Source organism: Convolutriloba macropyga, chromosome 6, assembly GCF_964194025.1.
Source record: "Convolutriloba macropyga chromosome 6, txConMacr16.3, whole genome shotgun sequence".
Classification (NCBI taxonomy): Eukaryota; Metazoa; Xenacoelomorpha; order Acoela; family Convolutidae; genus Convolutriloba; species Convolutriloba macropyga.
In genome coordinates this window covers 58,868,204-58,889,914 of record NC_134473.1, presented here as the reverse complement: position 1 = coordinate 58,889,914, position 21,711 = coordinate 58,868,204, and the positions used below count along the sequence as shown (strand labels likewise).

General features: G+C 33.6%; 1 protein-coding gene across 1 annotated transcript in view; it reads right to left on the bottom strand.

The window, feature by feature from the left end:
* LOC142341085 (uncharacterized) overlaps positions 1-20,249 on the bottom strand; it is a 59,526-nt gene extending 39,277 nt beyond the window's left edge. Inside the window, exon 1 of the mRNA XM_075391948.1 lies at positions 19,783-20,249. Within this exon, the coding sequence (XP_075248063.1) occupies positions 19,783-19,831 (49 nt within the window). The 5' untranslated portion in view covers positions 19,832-20,249. The remainder of the gene's footprint in view (positions 1-19,782) is intronic.
* Between the last annotated feature and the right edge of the window lie 1,462 nt (positions 20,250-21,711).

The following is a 21,711-nucleotide window of genomic DNA, read 5'->3' as shown; positions in this document are numbered from 1 at the left end:
TTTAAAACTGGCCAAAAAGATACTAAAAATTAAGCGCTCCAAGAAAAATCTGGATGGCTCAGAATCTTAAGCCCCCGGTTAGAGCCGGCAATCACACCTCTGTGATAAAAGAACCCAGGAAAAAGAGGTGAAAATCAGACCATCGGACTTGGCTAAATTTGGAACTGAAGCTAAACAACAAACGGAACTCAAAGAAAACGCAGAACGTCAACCAAAATCAGTTCAGGTGAAAACAATTGAAGAACTCATCCAAAAGAACGCTAAAGACGCTTGCAAAAAATTTGAAGGAGGGAAGAATTTCAATCACAGCAGATGATACCAGCTGCGTTTCTCTAAAACAATCGAATTCGTCGAGACCATTGCGCGTGAGGATACCGACAATGCCTAAAAATGCCTCCCAGAAACCACTTTAAAAATCAAGCAAATAATTTCAGCTGGCCCGAAAAAATTGGAAGCAGCTCGTACTTGCTTCCAATGTTTGCTTCCAAGAAACATTGGAAGCAACTCACAGCCAACTGAACACTAATTGAAAAATTGTTCGAAACTGCTTCAATCGGATGACCACAGAAATATTTCCAAGCAGAAAAAATGGTCAGAAAATTGTTGCGTACTATCATACAACCTCGGGTACAATGCTATTTTTCACTGACACAGCTAAAGAGCTTTATTAAGTGCAGTTGCTTGAAATATTTGAGTAAGACATGAAAATTGCATACATTGGATAGGGGTAAAATGCAATTCTTAGATAAATTCAAAGTCAATTTGGGCGAACTCCTGGATCAAGCAAACTCTGGGTGCTCAAAAGAGTATCTCCAACAAAATATTAGCCGAAATTAACGGGATTTTACTCTGATCAATAGGAGGATAATTTAGCTGGGGACAAGAGTGTTTTGCGTGACATACTGACTGTATTGAGCACAAGTTTCCCAGGCATATATATCCAATACAGATGGTCTCAATTGTACACCCAAATAGTAAACAAACCGTGTTTCGAACCCAGATGTCCAATTAAACTCGCAAAAAATTTTTTCATAAAGGAATTGCATCCTGAGATCAATCAGCCATGGAGGCAAAAACAAAAACTTATTCCTGATCAAAAAATGTTGCGACGTCTAGAACGCTGGAACTCTGGTGAATATGGTAGTCATCGGAAGGAAGCAACTTACATGAAGCAATCAAGAAGACGCCAGAGAAATGAAATAGGAGATTTCATAAGAACAGTAAAACTTTTGTGCTTTCAACGCCAATACGGACAAAGTGCTACAATTCTTTGTTCTGGTAGACTCGCACCTGATAATAAAGCTGAAACTAAAGCGCTTAAGGTTGGCATCTCAAAGAAATCGTGCCTTTTGTTACCTCCTCAAACAATTTTGCTTCAATAGCTTTTCAGTTTAAGATAAAGGTGTTTAAGATGATCTTATCACTTTCAACAAGTACAATGCAGCTGAACCCTGCAAAATTTATCATTCCATTCAGTAGAATTTATGGCTGCGGATCAATTGGAGTCAGAAATAAAATCCATATTAAAGTTTGTCAATGCGGCCTCTAGAGATGCATTTTACGTCTTTTGTTTTTCTGTGTCAGAAACTATACAATGCCCCAATTGCTGTCCTCTAGATGAAAAAAGAGGAGAAAAATTCCGGAGATAGCAGATTGCAACATTTTTCTGTACTGCGAACGCATACCCCTCTCCTACAACAACACAACAGTGCAGAATGAATCTGGTTTCCGACAAAGCGATCCATTCGGTGAAATGCTTTTCTCATTGACTTTTTGTGCATTGATTCCAAAAATTAAAGAGCTAGTTCTACAATCTTACACAACACTTAGGTAATAAGATGAGGGTTTCGTTTCTTGGCCAGAACAACGCCTTAACCAAGCTCTACAATTTCTTCATAACGATGAGCCTGAAAAAGACTTTCTTTTAAATAGAAACAAATTGAATACAGCTACTCCATCTATTGATACGGAGGTGACACGCAATTTTGGCGATAGTTTTGAGTTGCTGGTAGCAGCAGTAGGAAATGACAAATACGTTGCGTCATGTTTAAATAAAAGGATTAAAAAAAACCACAGAACAACTTGAAAGATTTAAACTCCTAGACGATCCAAAATGTGCATGGGGTATTCATCGACATTATTGGGGGGGGGGGGGGGGCACAAAAACTTGTCTATTCTCTTTGCACTAATATGCCAAAAATTGAAATAATTGAGACAATAAATTTTTTGACAACTGCCAAAGAGAAGCTTTGGATCAAATTCTCGCTTTTCTTTGTTGCTTCCGACAACTTTCAGCTGCAGGCATGCCTCACATGTACTCTTCCAGGTTGGGGTTTCAGAACATCTCAAAATTAATACAAAGCTGCTTAATTGGAATCCCTCCTATCGTCAAATGACTTGGTTATAAAAATCACAGGCCAATCTCCAAAATAGAAACCCACAGTTGTAGGTTTCTACGAGATCTCTCATTCTTTTGGGTCGTCATTATTTACACAAAAGAAAATCCAAGAGAGATTAGATCTCCAAAAACTTCAGGACTAGATGGAATATGGTTTTTCAGTGAAGGAAAAGGCTAGACTTGAGTCGCTGCCTCTTCCAAAAGCTGCCGCATGACTAGATGCGGCACCCAAACCTGCTATAGTTCGGCATGTACACTCTAACAATTTTTGGGTGAGTGTAAAACGCAAAGTTGAGATTAAAAAAAAGACTTTGAGATAAAACACCATTATTGCGTTTCGGGCACTCTTGATGTAATTGATGACCATATTGTCGTATTTAGTGGAAAGTGAGATGCCGTTTCTAGACAAGGCAGAGTTGGAGGACGTGTCGCAAAAGCTTTGTCAACAGCTAACATATCTCAAGTGATAGAAATACGAAACCTCATCACTGGTAGCGATTCGCCACCCCTTTCTGCCATCATGGACGTCAGGCCGTCCTGCTGCTCTTGATGTTACGGTGACTTCTTCTCTGCATTAAAATTTCATCCAAAAACGGCTGAGAAGTCAACTTACACGATTTCATCAAAAAAATTCATCTGCAAGCTGTTGCGCTCGTGCCATTGGCACTGCAAGTTGTTGGTGGTTTGTCTTCAATTTTATTAAAGACAATAAGGTCAATAGCCTCACTTTCAGACAGCAGAAGCAATTAATCGGAGGCACTTTCCATTGCTTTTGACATGCTCGCTCATAAGAACAGTAAAACTTTTGTGCTTTCAACGCCAATACGGACAAAGTGCTACAATTCTTTGTTCTGGTAGACTCGCACCTGATAATAAAGCTGAAACTAAAGCGCTTAAGGTTGGCATCTCAAAGAAATCGTGCCTTTTGTTACCTCCTCAAACAATTTTGCTTCAATAGCTTTTCAGTTTAAGATAAAGGTGTTTAAGATGATCTTATCACTTTCAACAAGTACAATGCAGCTGAACCCTGCAAAATTTATCATTCCATTCAGTAGAATTTATGGCTGCGGATCAATTGGAGTCAGAAATAAAATCCATATTAAAGTTTGTCAATGCGGCCTCTAGAGATGCATTTTACGTCTTTTGTTTTTCTGTGTCAGAAACTATACAATGCCCCAATTGCTGTCCTCTAGATGAAAAAAGAGGAGAAAAATTCCGGAGATAGCAGATTGCAACATTTTTCTGTACTGCGAACGCATACCCCTCTCCTACAACAACACAACAGTGCAGAATGAATCTGGTTTCCGACAAAGCGATCCATTCGGTGAAATGCTTTTCTCATTGACTTTTTGTGCATTGATTCCAAAAATTAAAGAGCTAGTTCTACAATCTTACACAACACTTAGGTAATAAGATGAGGGTTTCGTTTCTTGGCCAGAACAACGCCTTAACCAAGCTCTACAATTTCTTCATAACGATGAGCCTGAAAAAGACTTTCTTTTAAATAGAAACAAATTGAATACAGCTACTCCATCTATTGATACGGAGGTGACACGCAATTTTGGCGATAGTTTTGAGTTGCTGGTAGCAGCAGTAGGAAATGACAAATACGTTGCGTCATGTTTAAATAAAAGGATTAAAAAAAACCACAGAACAACTTGAAAGATTTAAACTCCTAGACGATCCAAAATGTGCATGGGGTATTCATCGACATTATTGGGGGGGGTCACAAAAACTTGTCTATTCTCTTTGCACTAATATGCCAAAAATTGAAATAATTGAGACAATAAATTTTTTGACAACTGCCAAAGAGAAGCTTTGGATCAAATTCTCGCTTTTCTTTGTTGCTTCCGACAACTTTTAGCTGCAGGCATGCCTCACATGTACTCTTCCAAGTTGGGGTTTCAGAACATCTCAAGATTAATACAAAGCTGCTTAATTGAAATCCCTCCTATCGTCAAATGACTTGGTTATAAAAATCACAGGCCAATCTCCAAAATAGAATTCCACAGTTGTAGGTTTCTACGAGATCTCTCATTCTTTTGGGTCGTCATTATTTACACAAAAGAAAATCCAAGAGAGATTAGATCTCCAAAAACTTCAGGACTAGAGGGAATATGGTTTTTCAGTGAAGGAAAAGGCTAGACTTGAGTCGCTGCCTCTTCCAAAAGCTGCCGCATGACTAGATGCGGCACCCAAACCTGCTACAGTTCGGCATAGACACTCTAACAATTTTTGGGTGAGCGTAAAACGCAAAGTTGAGATTCAAATAACCGACTTTGAGATAAAATACCATTATTGCGCTTCGGGCACTCTTGATGTAATTGATGACCATATTGTCGTATTTAGTGGAAAGTGAGATGCCGTTTATAGACAAGGCAGAGTTGGAGGACGTGTTGCAAAAGCTTTGTCAACAGCTAACATATCTCAAGTGATAGAAATACGAAACCTCATCGCTGGTAGCGATTCGCCCACCCCTTTCTGCCATCATGGACGTCAGGCCATTCTGCTGCTCTTGATGTTACGGTGACTTCTTCTCTGCAATAAAATTTCATCCAAAAGCGGCTGAGAAATCAAGTTACGCGATTTCATCAAAAAAATTCATCTGCAAGGTGTTGCGCTCGTGCCATTGGCACTGCAAGTTGTTGGTGGTTTGTCTTCAATTTTATTAAAGACAATAACGTCAATAGCCTCATTTTCAGACAGCAGAAGCTGTTGATCGGAGGCACTTTCCATTGCTTTTGACATGCTCGCTCAGTCATTCTCAGTAGTTGTAGTTCATTAGTCTGCAATAAGGTTGCTTGCCCGCGCGCCACGAGAGTCTGGGATGCCTATAGAAAACTTTATACTCACCAGAGTCAAGTGAAATTTTTCAAATATGTCGAGTTTGGGGATGGAAATAAAATCTTCAATCACGAGTTTTATTCTTGTCTGATCCAATTGGGGAGCCTAGAAGCATATTTTTATGTGCGGGAAAATTGAATAGGACTGTTGAATATTGATTCTTTTAACTGTTGACCTGCGGTTTTATTAAAATTAGTCATGGTAGCCAAGTTAATTTTTAATTCAATCCTTTAAAAGCAAAAAACTCTCAGTCATTATCGAAACAATTTCGGAGGGCATCTTTCAAACTTGACCATAAGAACTAGAATAGCAAGGGAGAGAACACTGTACAATACGTATCCAACTCGGTGCAACCGAGCAACAGATGACTCTCCGGAATAGTTTTTGGCATGAAAAACTGTCCACAGCTACAACGATAAATGCCAACATTAATTGGCAATAGAAAAAAGCACAAAGGTCAAACCATTTCAGATTCCGCCCTAAAGACAAGGAGAAAAGGGATAAGCCCGTAAACGAACCCATTCACCACCCATTAAAAATTAACAAAACGAAGAAGCAATGGAGAACAAACATTTTCAGGACGACAATGATTCTTCAAACCCCTCCAAAAATGTTCCTTTGGCGACGACACATCAACATTAATACACAGCAACCAATTAAAACAAACATTGCACACAAGCCGTTATAAATTTCCAAACGGCCATTCAGACAACAACAACAGCACCCTACGCAGACACTTCTTTACTGATACTGCATCGCACCAAATGCAGGACTCCATAAATTACCGAAAGTAAACAACACAGGACAAGAACCCGGACACAAAAGCCAACAAACACAACCGGCAGAAGTGATTTCGAGCGCACAACAGTATGATCAGGAGTGACTTTGAGCGCACAATAGTCTGATCAGAACCCGGGTCGAGTTGTCACCGCCATTCAACGCAAAATTATGCAAGATAAACGTTGAATGCGGAAAATTTTGAAAGATAAGCGGCGAATGCGGTGAAATTACATAATTTCACCGCTGAATTTAGCAGTGAAATTCCATGAACTCACCGCTTGGAAAAAAGTGTTCAAATTATGATAGATAAGCGGTGAATGCGGTGAAAATGCATAAATTCACCGCTTAACTTAGTGGTGAAATTACATGAGGTCACCGCTTAGGAAACGCCTCAAATTGTCTTTTGTTCAACGAAGCTAAGATACACTTAAAAAAAGACGCACGGAAATTTTACCCACGAATAATCATACATCTTTTTGAAACTTTTTAGGCGGTGAATTTATGTAATTTCACCACTAGAGTAGGCGGTGATCTTACAAAAAATCACATTTCATTGCTAAAATTTGTAATCTCACCGCTAATCTTACAAAAGTTCAACGCGTATGTTTTACAAAAAGTAGAGTGAATTTGATTTAAATTCAAAACAAATATGCAAGACTTTAATGAGAAGTGGCACAGTGGAAGAAGAAGTGCCTTCCATGGAGGAGGTGAGAGGTTAGAAGCCGTGCAAGGACGGTAACTTGTAGTAAGCGGTGAAATGTGGTGAATTTTGTAAGTTCACCGCTTCACCGCATTTCACAGCATTTTACCGCAAAATTATGTACAAAATTTGCGTTGAAAAAATTGAACTTTTACCGCATATCTTATATATTTTTCTGATTTTTTTCTCGACCCGGAAGTGATTTTGAGCGCAAAATCGTCTCGACGATGGTCTGGGTATGGTCTGGGCCATGGTTGCACAATCGTCTGGACAATGGTCTGATTTTGGTCTGATCAGAGGTCATTTCCCTCTGGAAAGGTCTGATCAGAGTCAGTTTCGAGCGCACTTTAATCTGATCAGAGCATACTTTGGTCTGGGATGGTCTGATCAGAGGTTACTTTCGTCTGGCACGGTCTAATCAGAGGTCACTTCCGGATGGCACCTCAACCTGGGTGAAATTTTGTTCGTATCCCGTTTGCACCTTGTTGGGCGACAGACTTAATGAAGACAGGTTTTGATCACTTTACAATTCAGAACTATTCAGAACAATCATACGTACGTTGCTTCAAGTATGTTAATATGTATAAATGGTATAAAGCATTGATTAGTAACGTTCGTTCTTGCTCAAAGAAACACAGGTATTTTTATACGCTTAGCAGAACTTCTGATCATTTTTAATGATTTTCATCTCAATTTATTACATAACATGGTTGTTCTAAACCACATTAACAAGTAACCGTTTGTTTGAGAACATTTCAATCACATATTAGTGTTTTATATGCAATCTTTAGCTTTTTTGTGATTTGGACGTTTTGGAAGTTTTCTTTCATTTTTGATGTTTTTAGTGTCTGAGGTAAATTTTTTGGCTGATACTAAAATTCGTGTAAGTATTCATGCCCTTTTGATTGCATTACAATCATTTTATTGATGTTTTAGTTGAAGGAGGCTTGCTATAATTAAACAATTTTTTAAGTTTCTGTTTTTGACTTTATTAAATCCCAATTGCATTGTTTTTTTCTACCTTTCTAAACATTTCTTTAATAGTTGAACCCATTAACGCACGCACAATCCTTGAAATGGGTTTTTGTCACTAAAGATGAAAAAACTCGATGGAAATATAACAAAAACTCTGTCTTGTTAAAATCTCTTTGTCTTGTGAATAAGTCCACTATTTCATCTGCAAGACCAAAGAAATCCATTGACCTTAAATATCAATACAATCAGAAAAATCGACAGTTTCCTGAAAATTTGAAAAAAATGCCAATTTTATCAGAACAATTTGTAAAGTTATTGACTTTAAGAAGGTGAAAACCAGTAACTTGCCAGAAGAAACCATGCATTATCCTATTATCAAGCCATAAAGGAGAATTTATGACTCCTGAGGTTGAAAAAATGAAAAAAAGACAAAACCTTTCAAAACTATTGAAAAATTTTAATATTTAGTCACATTTTAAGCATTTATATTTGCAGTACACAGACATATATCTTCTGAATTTGTTTTAGTTGAAGGAGGCTTGCTATATTTAGACAATTTTTTTAGCTTATCTGTTTTTGAATTTTTTAATCCCAAGTGCACGGGTTTTTCTACCTTTCTAAACCTTTCTTTTTGTTCAATTGTTCTATAAGGGTTGCTGGTAAGTTTGTGTCACAAAGTAAAAACAATGCTTTGATATCACATCATTTCATAAAACAATTCAATAAGTTCTGGATTTTTTGGAGCTTTTGTACAATCTAATGTTTTTCCTTGCCGTTTTGGCGTCGTGTGGTTGCTCAAAGAATGGGCATGAATGGCGTCTTATAATTTCAGGACCAAAACGCATGTTGAGTCATGGAATTTCTGGGGAACAATTAAAAACTTAAAAAGTTTCTTAGATTTTGTTTTTCATTTTTTTTATTCTCGCTCAATTTTCTTCTTTTTCGAGATGTACCACTTTTCTTTCTAATCAACTGAGTTATTTTGAACAAAATTTAAGATTATTGAACAAGCTGTTATCAAAAATTTTTCTGGAGTCGCAACTTATGAAAAATTTTTGAAAAAAAAATCAATTTTTTTAAAAACGAGTCCTAATATGAAATATATAGTTTTGTTAGTGTTTGTTTAATGGTTCGCGACAGTGCACATTAATTTGATTCTAATCGGTTCCTGAGTCTTCCTGCCAATTGTTTTTGTATGATGTTTTCACACAGTTTTCAATGACTTTGATATTTGAAAACAATGATAATGCTGTGACTTTGATATTTCAACATCCAGTGCAGCTGCTGGAAAGTTTCTATTTCAAGTTTAAAAGGTTGTTTCTAGCAGTTTTTGGGCCCAAAAACTGCTAGAATCGACTTCAAATTTAAAATCGAGCTTTTGAACTCGAAAAAAAACTTCGCTTCAGTTTCACCAGTCTAGTGTCTTGAAAGACTATTACAAACAACTTTGGGTCCCTAATGAAAATCAATGTTAACTGGGAGTTACCTGTTTATCTTGTTTTGAAATGTCATTTGATTTATCATAAGTCATAGAAAACTGTGAGAAAACGTCTTTCAAAAACAAATGGCAGGAAGATTCAGAAACCGACTGGAATCAACTTAACGTGCGCCCTAGGCAACCACTAAAACGCTAACGAAACTATATATTTCAATTTACCACTCGTTTTAATAAAGAATAATTTGAAGTATTTTTTCAAAATTTTCCACAAATTGAGATTCCAAAAACAATTTTTGATAACAGATTATTTAATAATCCGATATTTTGTTAAAAGAAACTGCCTTGATTACACAGAAAACACAGAAAACGATGCATCTCGAAAAAGGAGAAAACAGGGAAAAAAATGAAGGACAAACTCTAAGAAACCTGTTAAGTTTAAATATTCCCTAAAAATTCCCATGTCTCAACAAACGTTATTGTTCTGAAATTTTAAGACGCTATTCATCTTCATTCTTTGAGCACCCACACGACGCCGAAAAGGCCAGGAAAAACATTGGATAGAAGTAAGAGTTACCAAAAAAATCCAGAACTGATTAAATTATTTTATGAAATGATGTGCTGTCAAGCCATTGTTTTTTTTACTTTGTGACACAAACGTAGCAGCAACCCTAATTGGACAATTGAACATAAAGAAATGTTTTGAGAGGTAGAAAAAAATAGTGCAATTAGGAAAAAAACTCAAATAAAAGAAAAATTTAAAAATTGTTCAATTATAGTATGCCTCCTTAACTAAAACAAATTTAAAATATATATGTCTATGTACTGCAAACACAAATGCTTAAAATATGACTAAATATTAAATTTTTTTCAATAGTTTTCAAATGTTTTGTCTTTTTTTCATTTTTTCAACCTCAGGAGTCAAAAATTCTCCTTTATGGCTTGATAACAGGCTAATGCTTGGTTTCTTCTGGCAAATTAATGGTTTTAACTTTCCTAAAGTTACTAACTTTACCAATTGTTTTGATAAAATTGGCCTTTTTTTCAATTTTTTAGGAAACTGTCGTTTTTTTTCTGATTGTATTGCTATTTAAAGACAATGAATGTATTTGGTCTTGCAGATTAAACTGACGTAAATAAAACTTGATTAGGGTCTTGGCAAAAAAATTTAATTTTTTTAATCATTCTGTGAGCTAATTATGTTTTGATACTGCAGGAATTCCTGATACCTCAGGAATCAAGGACCCTCCTGTTTGGCTGGATAAAGTTATTGCTTAATTTTTAGAGCCAGTAGAAATGTTTTCCAACATTCTGATATTACTAACTGTAGCAAATTTTGATAAAAATTGCACTTTTTTCAAATTTTCTTTAAAAACTTTGTCTTTTTCTGATTTTAAAGACCTTTAAGGACTTGAGGTTGATAATAGTATACTGCATTGTTACTAGGTGTAATGGAACGTTTATCAAATTTTAATATCACTGATTTGTGCAGTCATTTCTTTCAATCGAACAATTTCTTTCAAATTTGTGCAATCGAACAATTCCTTTCAAATTTTCAGAGTTCTTCTCATATTCCGAGTTTATCCATCATTATGTGCCCGTGCAAACATTTGGGCTTTAAATTGGATAACTGCAATTTTCTTGTTTAAAGATAATGAAATTGTTCTGAAGATATTAATATCGCGAATATTTACCAATTTTTGAAATTATCAATCTTTAAAGGCCAATGCATTTTTTAATGTAATGCAGATGGTTTTGAACAAATTATTATTGAGAAAATTATGAACTTACAATAATCTTTGTTACCTTTGATTTTTAGATTGTTTGTTATATTTAGAGTGTTTGTGAATTTCGCTATCATTGCGCTCAATGAATGCCTATTTAAAGCTTGTGCGTGAGTTAGTTTGTATGTTTGAATGGATAATGTTTGTCCTCCAGGGTTGAATTGATATGCTGGTCCGATGCAGTAGTTCTAAGATTTTCTTTCAGTTATTGGGATTGTATTTCAGGAATTGTCCAGCTAGTTCTTTGCAAGATGCTTAAAGAGGTTTAAGTTCTCTTTTAAGTTTTCTTTGAATTCTAAAATTCCATATGAAAAAAAAACTTTCAAGGCCTTAAATATACGTTACTGGTCAGTTTTTAACGTTAAAGAAATGATTTTTGAAGATATTGATATCATGATTCTTAGCAAATTTAGTATGCAAATTTTTCCAGTTTTTAAAAATTTTAGTCACAGATTCGAGGTTATGGACCTCTAGAAAACAAACAACTTTTGTGAGATTTTGCTTGGCTTGAAGTTTATGTTTCTCTGGTGTTAGTATCAATATTTTGAAAATCCTTCTTCATATTTCGCTTTTTTTCCAACATTCTGATATTACTAACTGTGGCACATTTTGATAAAAATTGCACTTTTTTCAAATTCTCTTTAAAAACTTTGTCATTTTCTGATTTTAAAGACCTTTAAGGACTTGAGGTTGATAATAGTATACTGCATTGTCACTAGGGGTAATGGAACGTTTATCTAACTTTAATATCACTGATTTGTGCAGTCGTTTCTTTCAATGGAACAATTTCTTTCAAATTTGTGCAATCGAACAATTTCTTTCAAATTTACAGAGTTCTTCTCATATTCCGAGTTTATCCATCATTATGTGCCCGTGAAAACATTTGGGCTTTAAATTGGATAACTGCAGTTTTCTTATTTAAAGATAATGAAATGGTTCTGAAGATATTAATATCGCGAATATTTACCAATTTTTGAAACTATCAATCTTTAAAGGCCAATGCATTTTTTAATGTAATGCAGATGGATTTGAACAAATTATTATTGAGAAAATTATGAGCTTTCAATAAATTTTGTTACCTTTAATTTTTAGAGTATTTGTTATATTTATAGTGTTTGTGGATTTTGCTATCATTACGCCCAATGAATGCCTATTTAAAGCTTGTGCGTGAGTTAGTTTGTTTGTTTGAATGGATAATGTTTGTCCTCCAGGATTGAATTGATATGCTGGTCCGATGCAGTAGTTCTAAGATTTTCTTTCAATTATTGGGATTGTGTTTCAGGAATTGTCCAGCTAGTTCTTTGCAAGATGCTTAATCAGGTTTAAGTTCTCTTTTAAGTTTTCTTTGAAATCTAAAATTCCATATGAAAAAAATACTTTAAAGGCCTTAAATATACGTTACTGGTCAGTTTTTAACGTTAAAGAAATGATTTTGAAGATATTGATATCATGATTCTTAGCAAATTTAGTATGCAAACTTTTCCAGTTTTTAAAAAAAATTAGTTACATATTCGAGGTTATGGATCTCTAGAAAACAAACAATTTTTGTGAGATTTTGCTTGGCTTGATGTTTATGTTTCTCTGGTGTTAGTATCAATAATTTGAAAAACCTTCTTCATACTTCGTTTTTTTCCAAAATTTCCAAAATAAGTATTTATTTATTGCTTCCTTTTTTGCTTATAAGTGCAGCTTGATTTCTCCTCGCGGTCAGGTCAATAATTCTGTAAACTTAGAGAGAAAATATTGTTTAGCAGCTACATTGCAGAATTAGACAAAATTCGCGAAGAATTTAATTTTATAAGGTTTCAGAATGTTTGTCCAAGTTTTTCAATTTCCTCAGCTCAAGACGACAATAAAACACTTTATGAGCTGGTTAATGCGTTTTTGCGAATCTAACATTTTATTAAGAAAACTGTGGTATTTAAAACGCTCATCTTAAAATATACATATTTTGAATTCTTTTATTTTTGTTTTTTGTTGTTGTTCTCTAAGCTTTTAAAAGCATGTTTGGCTGGCCTTGTGCAACTGCTCTGCTACTAATGGAGAAAATGAACTTTTATGTGCACGTTGATTTTTAGGCGTCTGAGTTCTCTGTTGTACAGGTAACCACAGAAAAAGCAAAAACGTATTGAAAGGTCTTTGGAGACACGCGTTACCAGATTTTGATTCACCTACGCTTTGTTTTATTTCTTTGTCTCCTTCTTGAGTGCTTTCGGTAAGCATAGATTTTATAAGTTTGCCTAGTTGTTCCGACCCCACTTGTGGGGGGGAGGAACTATATACTCAAATGGGGTTGTTTTTTGTTCAGTCAATTTTTGCCGATCGATATATTCATCGCAGAGAAATGTGAGTGGTATCATTAAAAAGCTGGTCCAGCGTAGAATTCAAAATTAAAAAGATTTTTTTGATTTTCGTTTTTTTCGAGGAGTTATTGAGCATTGAAATTTTGTGTGAACAACGGGATATTTGTTCACTTTTAGTGTGAATTTTCTTCAAATTAATATATTTTCTAAAACAATAGTATTTCAAACTTATATTTCTTGACAAAAATGAACCAATTTCGTGTTCCTAATAGACTAAAGGCGATGAAAAAGACTAGTTCTGGTCTCATAGGGAACTTCAATATCAAAAAAAAATAGAAATTTTTTGAGAACTGTTTTTTTTCATAAAACTTTTCTACTTTTTTTGCTTTTTTAATTCACCTAGATACAAGTCACTTTTCATATCAAGGTTCCATTAGTGAAAAACCTCCTTTACAGTCAAATGAAGCCCAATGAAGAAACATCGTTTTCAAGGAATTGCTCATGTGTTTTTAAATTCGACTTTGAGTTTTCGTAATTTTAATTGAAATTTTAAATTCTTTTTGAGATTTTACTCATTTTTTGGAATCTTATGGCCTGGACTCATTGACTAACAGTGCAATATGTTCCGTAATAAGATTTAAGTGATTATATCTAGTGCTTTGAGTGGACAGCTAATGGCTGATAAGACTTTAAAAATAATTTTTCGAAAATTTTTTTTGAACATTAACCAATCATAAACTTATTATCGTGAACTGTAAGTCAGTCTCTGTGATGACAGCACCCTCTTCCCTGCTACGTAACCAAATTTGATCTAGCTGGCGGTCTTATCTTCTAACTTTTAGTAATATGACTTCATTGACACAAGATTTCAAAAAGTTTAACTTTGGATATTTCTTTTGCATATTTCCGTGTTGTTGGTTACTTTTGAAATCTTATCACATTATGCTATTGACAGCTCCTATTCGCTTCAAGAAGACTTTCAGTGGATCACAGATAAAGTTATCGCAGAAAAACTTTGGTTTCAAATGGCTTCGACCTTTTATTCTCGCACTTCTCTACCGAATTTTTGGTTTTTGCCTGATTTTGTGGTTGTTTTCATAGTCATAAGACTTATAAAACTTGTTGAGATTTCTTATTGATCACCTATGCATGACAAACATCCCCATACTCCAACTGAAGCATTTTTGAGACTATTTTTTGACTCCCGTTGAACTTTAACGAATCTAATGGCTGTTAAGAAATTAAAAAATAATTTTTCGAAATTTTTTTTTGAACATTAACCAATCCTAAAATTTTGGTTAACTGTTAGTCGCTCTCAATATTGACAGAACCCACTTGCTTTCTATAGAAACTAAAATAAATTTCGTTGGCGTTTTTATCTTCTATTTATTGATTATATGACTTCAATAACACAAGAAATCAAAATTAAAAAAAAAAATTCGGATATTTTCGTATTATTGGCTACTTTTCAAATCTTATCACTTTATCAAAACATTTACACACTATGCAGATATTAATTTAATCCCAGTGGCTTGGAAAGGACATTCAGTGGATCACAGATAAAGTTTTCAGAGGAAAGCTATTGGTTTAAATGGCTTCGAAATTATCTTCTCGCACTTTTCTACTGATTTTTGGTTTTTGCATGTTTTTGTCGTTGTTTTCATAGTATAAAGACTTATTGTGATCTCTTATTGATTATCTGTGCATGACAAACATATTTTTTCTGCCATGGTGTTGTTTCTGAGTGTAGTTATTGACCTCCATTAAAAATTTTTGAGTTTAATGGCTGTTAAGACTTTAAAAAAAGATTTTCGAAAATTTTTTTTGAACATTAACCGATCCTAAACTTTTTTCGTGGACTGTTAGCCTGTCTTAGTACTTACAAGATGCCTTTTTATTTCTAATGCAGCCAAAAATACTCTGGTTAGTGGTTTTATCTTCTACCTATTAGTTTTAAAACTTCAATGCCACTAGTTTTCAATTTTTTTTTCATTTTTTTGGCATTTTTTATTTTTGGATCCCATTGAAATCTTATTACATTATCCTACAACCAATAGTTCCCATTGGTTTAGGGAAGACGTTCAACGGATCGTGCATAAAGTTTTCAGAGAAGAACTTTTGATTTAAATTGCTTCGACACTTTCTTCTGGCACTTTTCTAATCAACTTTTGGTTGTTGCCTGTCTTTGTTGTTGTTTTCATCTTCAATAACTTGTTGTAAGGTTTAATTGACCAAATATGAATGTCCAATAAACTTGTTGTCCCATGGAGGAATAATTTAGCGTATTTAGTGGATTCCATTGAAAGCTAATGAAACTAATGGCGTTGATACTACGAGTTTTCTCAAAAAGTTTCGTGGTACTAATGTATTTGTTCATATTTGGCTTTTTGAATCTATATTGATAAAAAAGAAGGCTTCCGTTGCTGTTAATAAGTTAATTGAACAAAGAAAATTTTGTTGTGAAAAATTCATTTTTTATTGCCTTCGACACTTTTCTCGCTCAATTTTTTTCTTGAAATTGCTGTTTTTGCCTGTTTTCGTTCTTTAGGTAGCCGTAAATTGCTGACAATTCTCTTTGGCTTGTAACTGAGGTTTGAAATAATGATATTACCCGAATCAGTTAGTCAGTTTATGGCCTTTAATCTTAAAGTTTATGATATACATTTTCAAACATTTTTCAAACTTTTCAGATTTTGTTGTTCTTTTCGTCAAATTGTAACTTATTTTCATCAATGAGAGGTCACATCCAATTTCTTGTATTCCAAAAAATAGCATATCTACTGATATTATTTGTCACCCATGCTTTGTTTGTTGGTCAGTAAACGTTTTTTGAGTGGTCATTTTTGCGCTTCTTTTTCCCCTCTTTCAGAACAATCTCGTAGTAACAGATCCCAATGGTTTACAAATGTGGCGCAAATAAACTTATCTCATTTCTCAATATAATTCTCCTGCAGCCGAATTAGTAGATATAAGAATTGAATTAAAAATACATAATATTCAGATAATAGCTAATGATTTTAATGGTAGCAGTAGTTTGTGTTTTCGCAAATCGTTTCTAATTTCTAAGGTTTTTCTTTAGTTCGTTTCTAAGGCTTAAACTACACAAAAACAAGACTTTTGTGTTTTGTAGTAACTTTTTTGGTAATTTATCATGGATAAAGGACATTTAGTTGAAAGCTTCTGAAATTTCTTGGTTTAAAAAATGTTGATTAATTTTTGAATTTCGCCTCATTGATCGTAACATAGTCCCATTAAGAAAACTTTCCGTCAGCTGTATAGTTAGGACAAATTAAATTTGAGTAGTTAAGGTTTTATCTGACTGCATTTTGCATTTTGACGTTCTTACTATGTGCTTTTAAATTTAGATATTCAGTTTTTGCCGTGAAGTTTTTGTTTTTTGTTATTTCTTCATTTGGTTGACAATTAAGTCAAAAATGTAGATGAGCTCGGGTCGGAACATCATGTGCGAACGCACATTAACGAGCCGCCTTGTTCGTTTTGAGTTGTTGGCGAAAACTATCGTATCCTTTTCAGGACAATGGTTTTGAATAGCAGCTTGTGGCGAATTTCTCAAAATACTTTTCGGTTTTGTTTGTTTTTGTTCTTCAAGTTAGTATTTTTCTCCAAATTTTTTTTCGGACAAAAATTAAATTGTATAGCGACACAAGTAGTTTACTTGAATGTATAGTCAAGTGTAGTTTTCGTCAAGTTTCTTAATTTACACAGACCACATTTTATCCCATCCCCTTTTACGGGGTTAAGAGAGGAAGCTTAGGTTTATCAGAGTCTATTAGGTTATCAGAGTTCAGTGGATGGAATGCTAATTTTCAATTGTTTTGCGTTTAATAAAAATTATTTTACAGTTTGACTTCAATTTATTTTAATGAATTTAACCTAACATTGTAATTTAGAACGCTTTATGATAGCTGACAAAATGCTGGCTAATCATATTTTCCTTTTCTTACGGTTCTACTTCAAGGGGTCAATGGTGACCATTTTCCCATCTTTCGACAATGTAATTTTTTTAAATATTTCTTATAGGTTATGAGGAAAAACAATTTTAGTATTCCTTTGATTGGCGAATATTATTTTAAACACAAAAACGAGAATTTTCCAAAATTATTGTGCAATTCTTTAACTGAATTTTTTCGTTTTGCTGCCCCTTTTTCTAACCTCTTTACAAATATCTATCTTGCCTTTAAATTAATGTTTTTAATTATTTTTAGCGGACTTATTGTATACTTCAAAATGAATCTAAAGGTGGCTTATTTCAAATAAATTATAAGAAGGGTAAAAAAGTCGGTAGGAAAGTTGACAATTAATGGAACTTTTCAAACTTTATTTTATTTTTTACTTTATTTTTACTTTTTCAAACTTTATTTTAAGCTGAATATTTTAAAAAAGAACACTTAATAACAAAGTCAGATTACCATCACAGAAATCTCAACTTTTAAAAATCACTTCACTAGACAGCAGACGGAATCCGTTTTAACGTGAATAGGTAACAAGTAGACAGAAAGAAGAAAAAAGGAGAACATTTCAAAACCGTAATAATTTTTTGGAACCAAATTTAATCAAAAGCCAACAAAACCATATTTTTAATAAAAATACAAAATAGATTCACAAATAATTTCTTAGGAATATAATAAGAACTATAATTGATGAGTCTAAGTAGAAAGACTACAAAATATCAGCAAATACCAACAAAACGAAAATTTTCAGAAACAACTTACAAACATAAATTTTTGAAACCATTAATAGTGGTAGCTATTAGATGAAAAGATTGGTGTTCATTTGGGTCACATTTGAACATCTTAAAAAAGAGATTATGTGAAAAAATGTCAAAAATAACCACAAATAATGATAAGTATTAAAAACTCCCGAAATATTTCTGAAATTACAGAGCATTCAAGTCATAAAACATCATTAAAACATAAAACATTCAGATAAATAAATATATGTTCTGTAGGAATTTTTATGGCACCAGTCATTGAAGTTGCAAGCTCACAAAAAGGAAAACAAGAGGGCCAATTTCAGAAAAATTCTGTTAGTTTTAAAAAGAAATAAAATGAATGGCAATAAAACCAGTAGCTATCAGCGGAATGCGTTATACAGATCCATTTATGTCTCAATATGAAGCCAACGACATTATTCATTAATCACCATTTTGCTAACGACTACAAAAAAGAACAACAAAAGCATTCAAAAAGAAACAAATAGTCAAGGAAAAAGATCGAGAAAAAAAAATTGAAGTCATCGAAATCCTAACCTTTTCAAAGAAAACTTATGTATGTTCAATTGTATGTTCAATATTATGACTGAGATAAATAGAAATGACTTCAAGCATTTCTACAAAACTGATCCTCTATTAAAAAATCAAAAAAAATTATAAAATATTGGAATATCAAAGATTAAAATGATTGGCTACCAAGCGAAGAAATTAAAAATGTTCATTCGTTCCTCAATCGGAAGCCAATGAGACCTCTCAATAAACAGAGTAAGTGTTAAAACCAAGAATCTAAAAAAAATGAAAGGCATAAACTAAAAATTTAATTGAAAAATTGCGAGAAAAGGATTTTGGAATCATGAGAACCAGATCCTATTCCGCAAAACTTCGTTTACGTTTAATTTAGCCTCCGTTCGACGCCATTGGGACCTGTCATCAAAGTGATAATGCAAAAGGAAACGAAAGTTTAAAAAAATTGTCGAAAATTAGTATCAAAGTCATAAAAACACAAAATAAAACAAAACCATCTGAAGAGATTTTTTTCGCTTACATCAGACAAAAAATGTAACCTGTCATTAATGATACTGTTTACAAACTGACAAAAAAAGGTTGAAAAATATCAAAGTTGAAAATTTCACTGATACGCTCGGGAACTGTCATTTTGGTTGGAACTTTCAATACGATATTGCAACAGAAGACGAAAATCAAAAAATGTCTATGGAAAATTGTAGATTAAAAGTTGTACCATACGGATTTTATTTGCTTCACCAGAAAACGACCGGAACCTGTCATTAATGGTACTGTATACACATTGACAAAAAAGATTAAAAATTTGAAATTTTCACTGATACGGGATGGGAGCTGTCAAGATGATTACACCTGTCATTAGCGAAACCATGCTACAAAAAGACATAAATAAGACTATAAAGGGGCGAAAAGTTCAAAATTCTGCAATTTTTCTTAAAAAAATGAAATGACAACAGCCATTAGGTATCGACTCGAGGCATAACCGATACTATTCACAATTAAATATCGATCGGCCAAAATTAGGTGAACAAAGCACCAGTTGAGCATATATTTCCCCCCTCAGTAAGTGTAGATTGGAAAAATTACAAGAGCGAACAAATGGGCAATAGATTTGCAAAAAATGATTTTTAGGCTTAATTTGACAGCGAAGTAACCGTATTCACTAAACCGTTATCTCCAAAACAATGACTATTTGGGATCTTTTCCGTTTGTGACCTTCCCAGATTAGTAGGTGTATATTGCTGGGCACATACGGAAAAGATCCGACTAATTAAATATTTGTTTAATGGTTTAATGATGAGCCACTTACCAATTATCAGTAGAAGCAAAATCAGTGGTAAAAAATTGGTACAGGTCATAATATCGAGTGTTTTGCACACGGCAATAACCAATTTTCAACTTCTGGTAGAAAAGTGGAAAGTTGCTTTCTCTAGTCTAAAAAATGTTAAACAAGTAGCCATTGTGCTCCCTGGGCATTGTACGGACGAAAACTTTTGTTCGATTTTAAGTAAGGAGAAAAAGGGCACGGATTAACTTTCATAATCTGTTAATTGATTATGTTTACGTCACCACCAACTTGACATTTCCACCTATTTCTATCAGCACAAAAATGTCAAAAATAATTATGACGTGTAAATATAAAGGAGAAAATGATGTCAGTTGGATTATGTTGAATGTTAAACGGAACTTACTGCAATTTTTCGTCAATATAATATTGTTTCAAGGACAATGACTATGACATTTTCGAAAAATTAGTAAACATTGGTCCCAATGAGATCAAAAGGTCCTTATTTTACTTTCAAACGGGTTTTTTAACGAGCTGGGAATTGATTTGAACTGAGCATATGTTTCGGTAATTATGCCCCACCAAACCCACAAATTTGTTATCAAAAATTTGCCCTTCATTTCTGAATATCTCAATTATAATTCCCCCTCTGTTTTTTATAGTGGCAATCATCTGGGTAGTAATTTGATGTCAATTTCAACATGGTTTTTGAGTTCCAAAGCAGTCCAATAGTAACTCAGAAGTAAACGGCTTCAAAACTGCCATTGAATAAAACTTATGGCCAAAGGTTTAAATACTCAAAACTTATGAGCCACATTTGAAACGAAATGTTGTCAAATAAATTTTTTGTTCATTTCATTCCTCTAAATTTAATCTCAAAATAGTACGAAAGTTTCAACTAAAATTGTTAGCAGTTCAAACTTTTGCGCTATTTTAAAACAAACTTTAAAAAATGAATTCAGCAAAAATTTTGTTTAAGAACGTTTTTTAGGTCTGGCTCATATATATGTGGCTTTGTATTAAAATTGCCTATATTATTATTTGATCATTTCAATTTTGCTTCTATCAACTATTTAAACCAAAGAAAATATTTTTAAAATTAAATTAGATCAAGTTTAGTTCAATTTTTGAAAACAGGTGGACTTTACCTCGAGGCAATTTATCCAGGCTCGACTTTTGCTCGGCTCAAAATTTCATGCTCAATTTTTGATTGGCAATGATCACATGTTTCAAGGTGGAAATCAGCTCGAAGCAAAATGTTTTGCTCGACTTTTGCTCAACTCAAAAAACCGAGTTACGAAAACCAAGTTATCTGGTCTGAGCTATTGCCAAATCATGGGTCAAGAAGTCTTTTCATTGAGACTGCTTTCTGCCATGGATAATGTTTTTAAGCAATTTTGAAGAAAAACTATGTCAGTGGCTCCAATCTAAATCAGCTGCCTTGAGGGAATTTTAGCCAATTTCTATGAATTTAGTTAGGTATTTAAATTAGGTATTAAGTATTTAAATAAAACATCTAATCAGAACCAACCAATTCTCTATCCAGTGTTGCAGATCAATCGCAAATTCTAGAAGTCTGATAAATTTTGGGAAATGAAAAGTTGCCCTTCTCAAAACTGCTGAATAAAATAGTCGGTTCTACTCTCAACAAATGTCACAAGAAAACCATTGCAAATTAAAATCTGTAGTCAATAATTTTTAAAATCTAATTAGTTAAAATCGAAGTTTAAAACAATTCACAATCTAAAAAATCTAAAATCGAGAACTCAGTATTGGCGTATTAGTCTATAGTTGGTACTTGTTCAATTTATAGCTATCTGACACCGTTATCTATCCTAAGCGTCGTTACAATAAAATTTATACTTCTGTGATTTTTCAAAACGAGAAGGCCTAGGGTGGTCAATCTTGAAGTATTTTAAGAGAAGCAATTCTTCACAAAGGTATACATAAAAT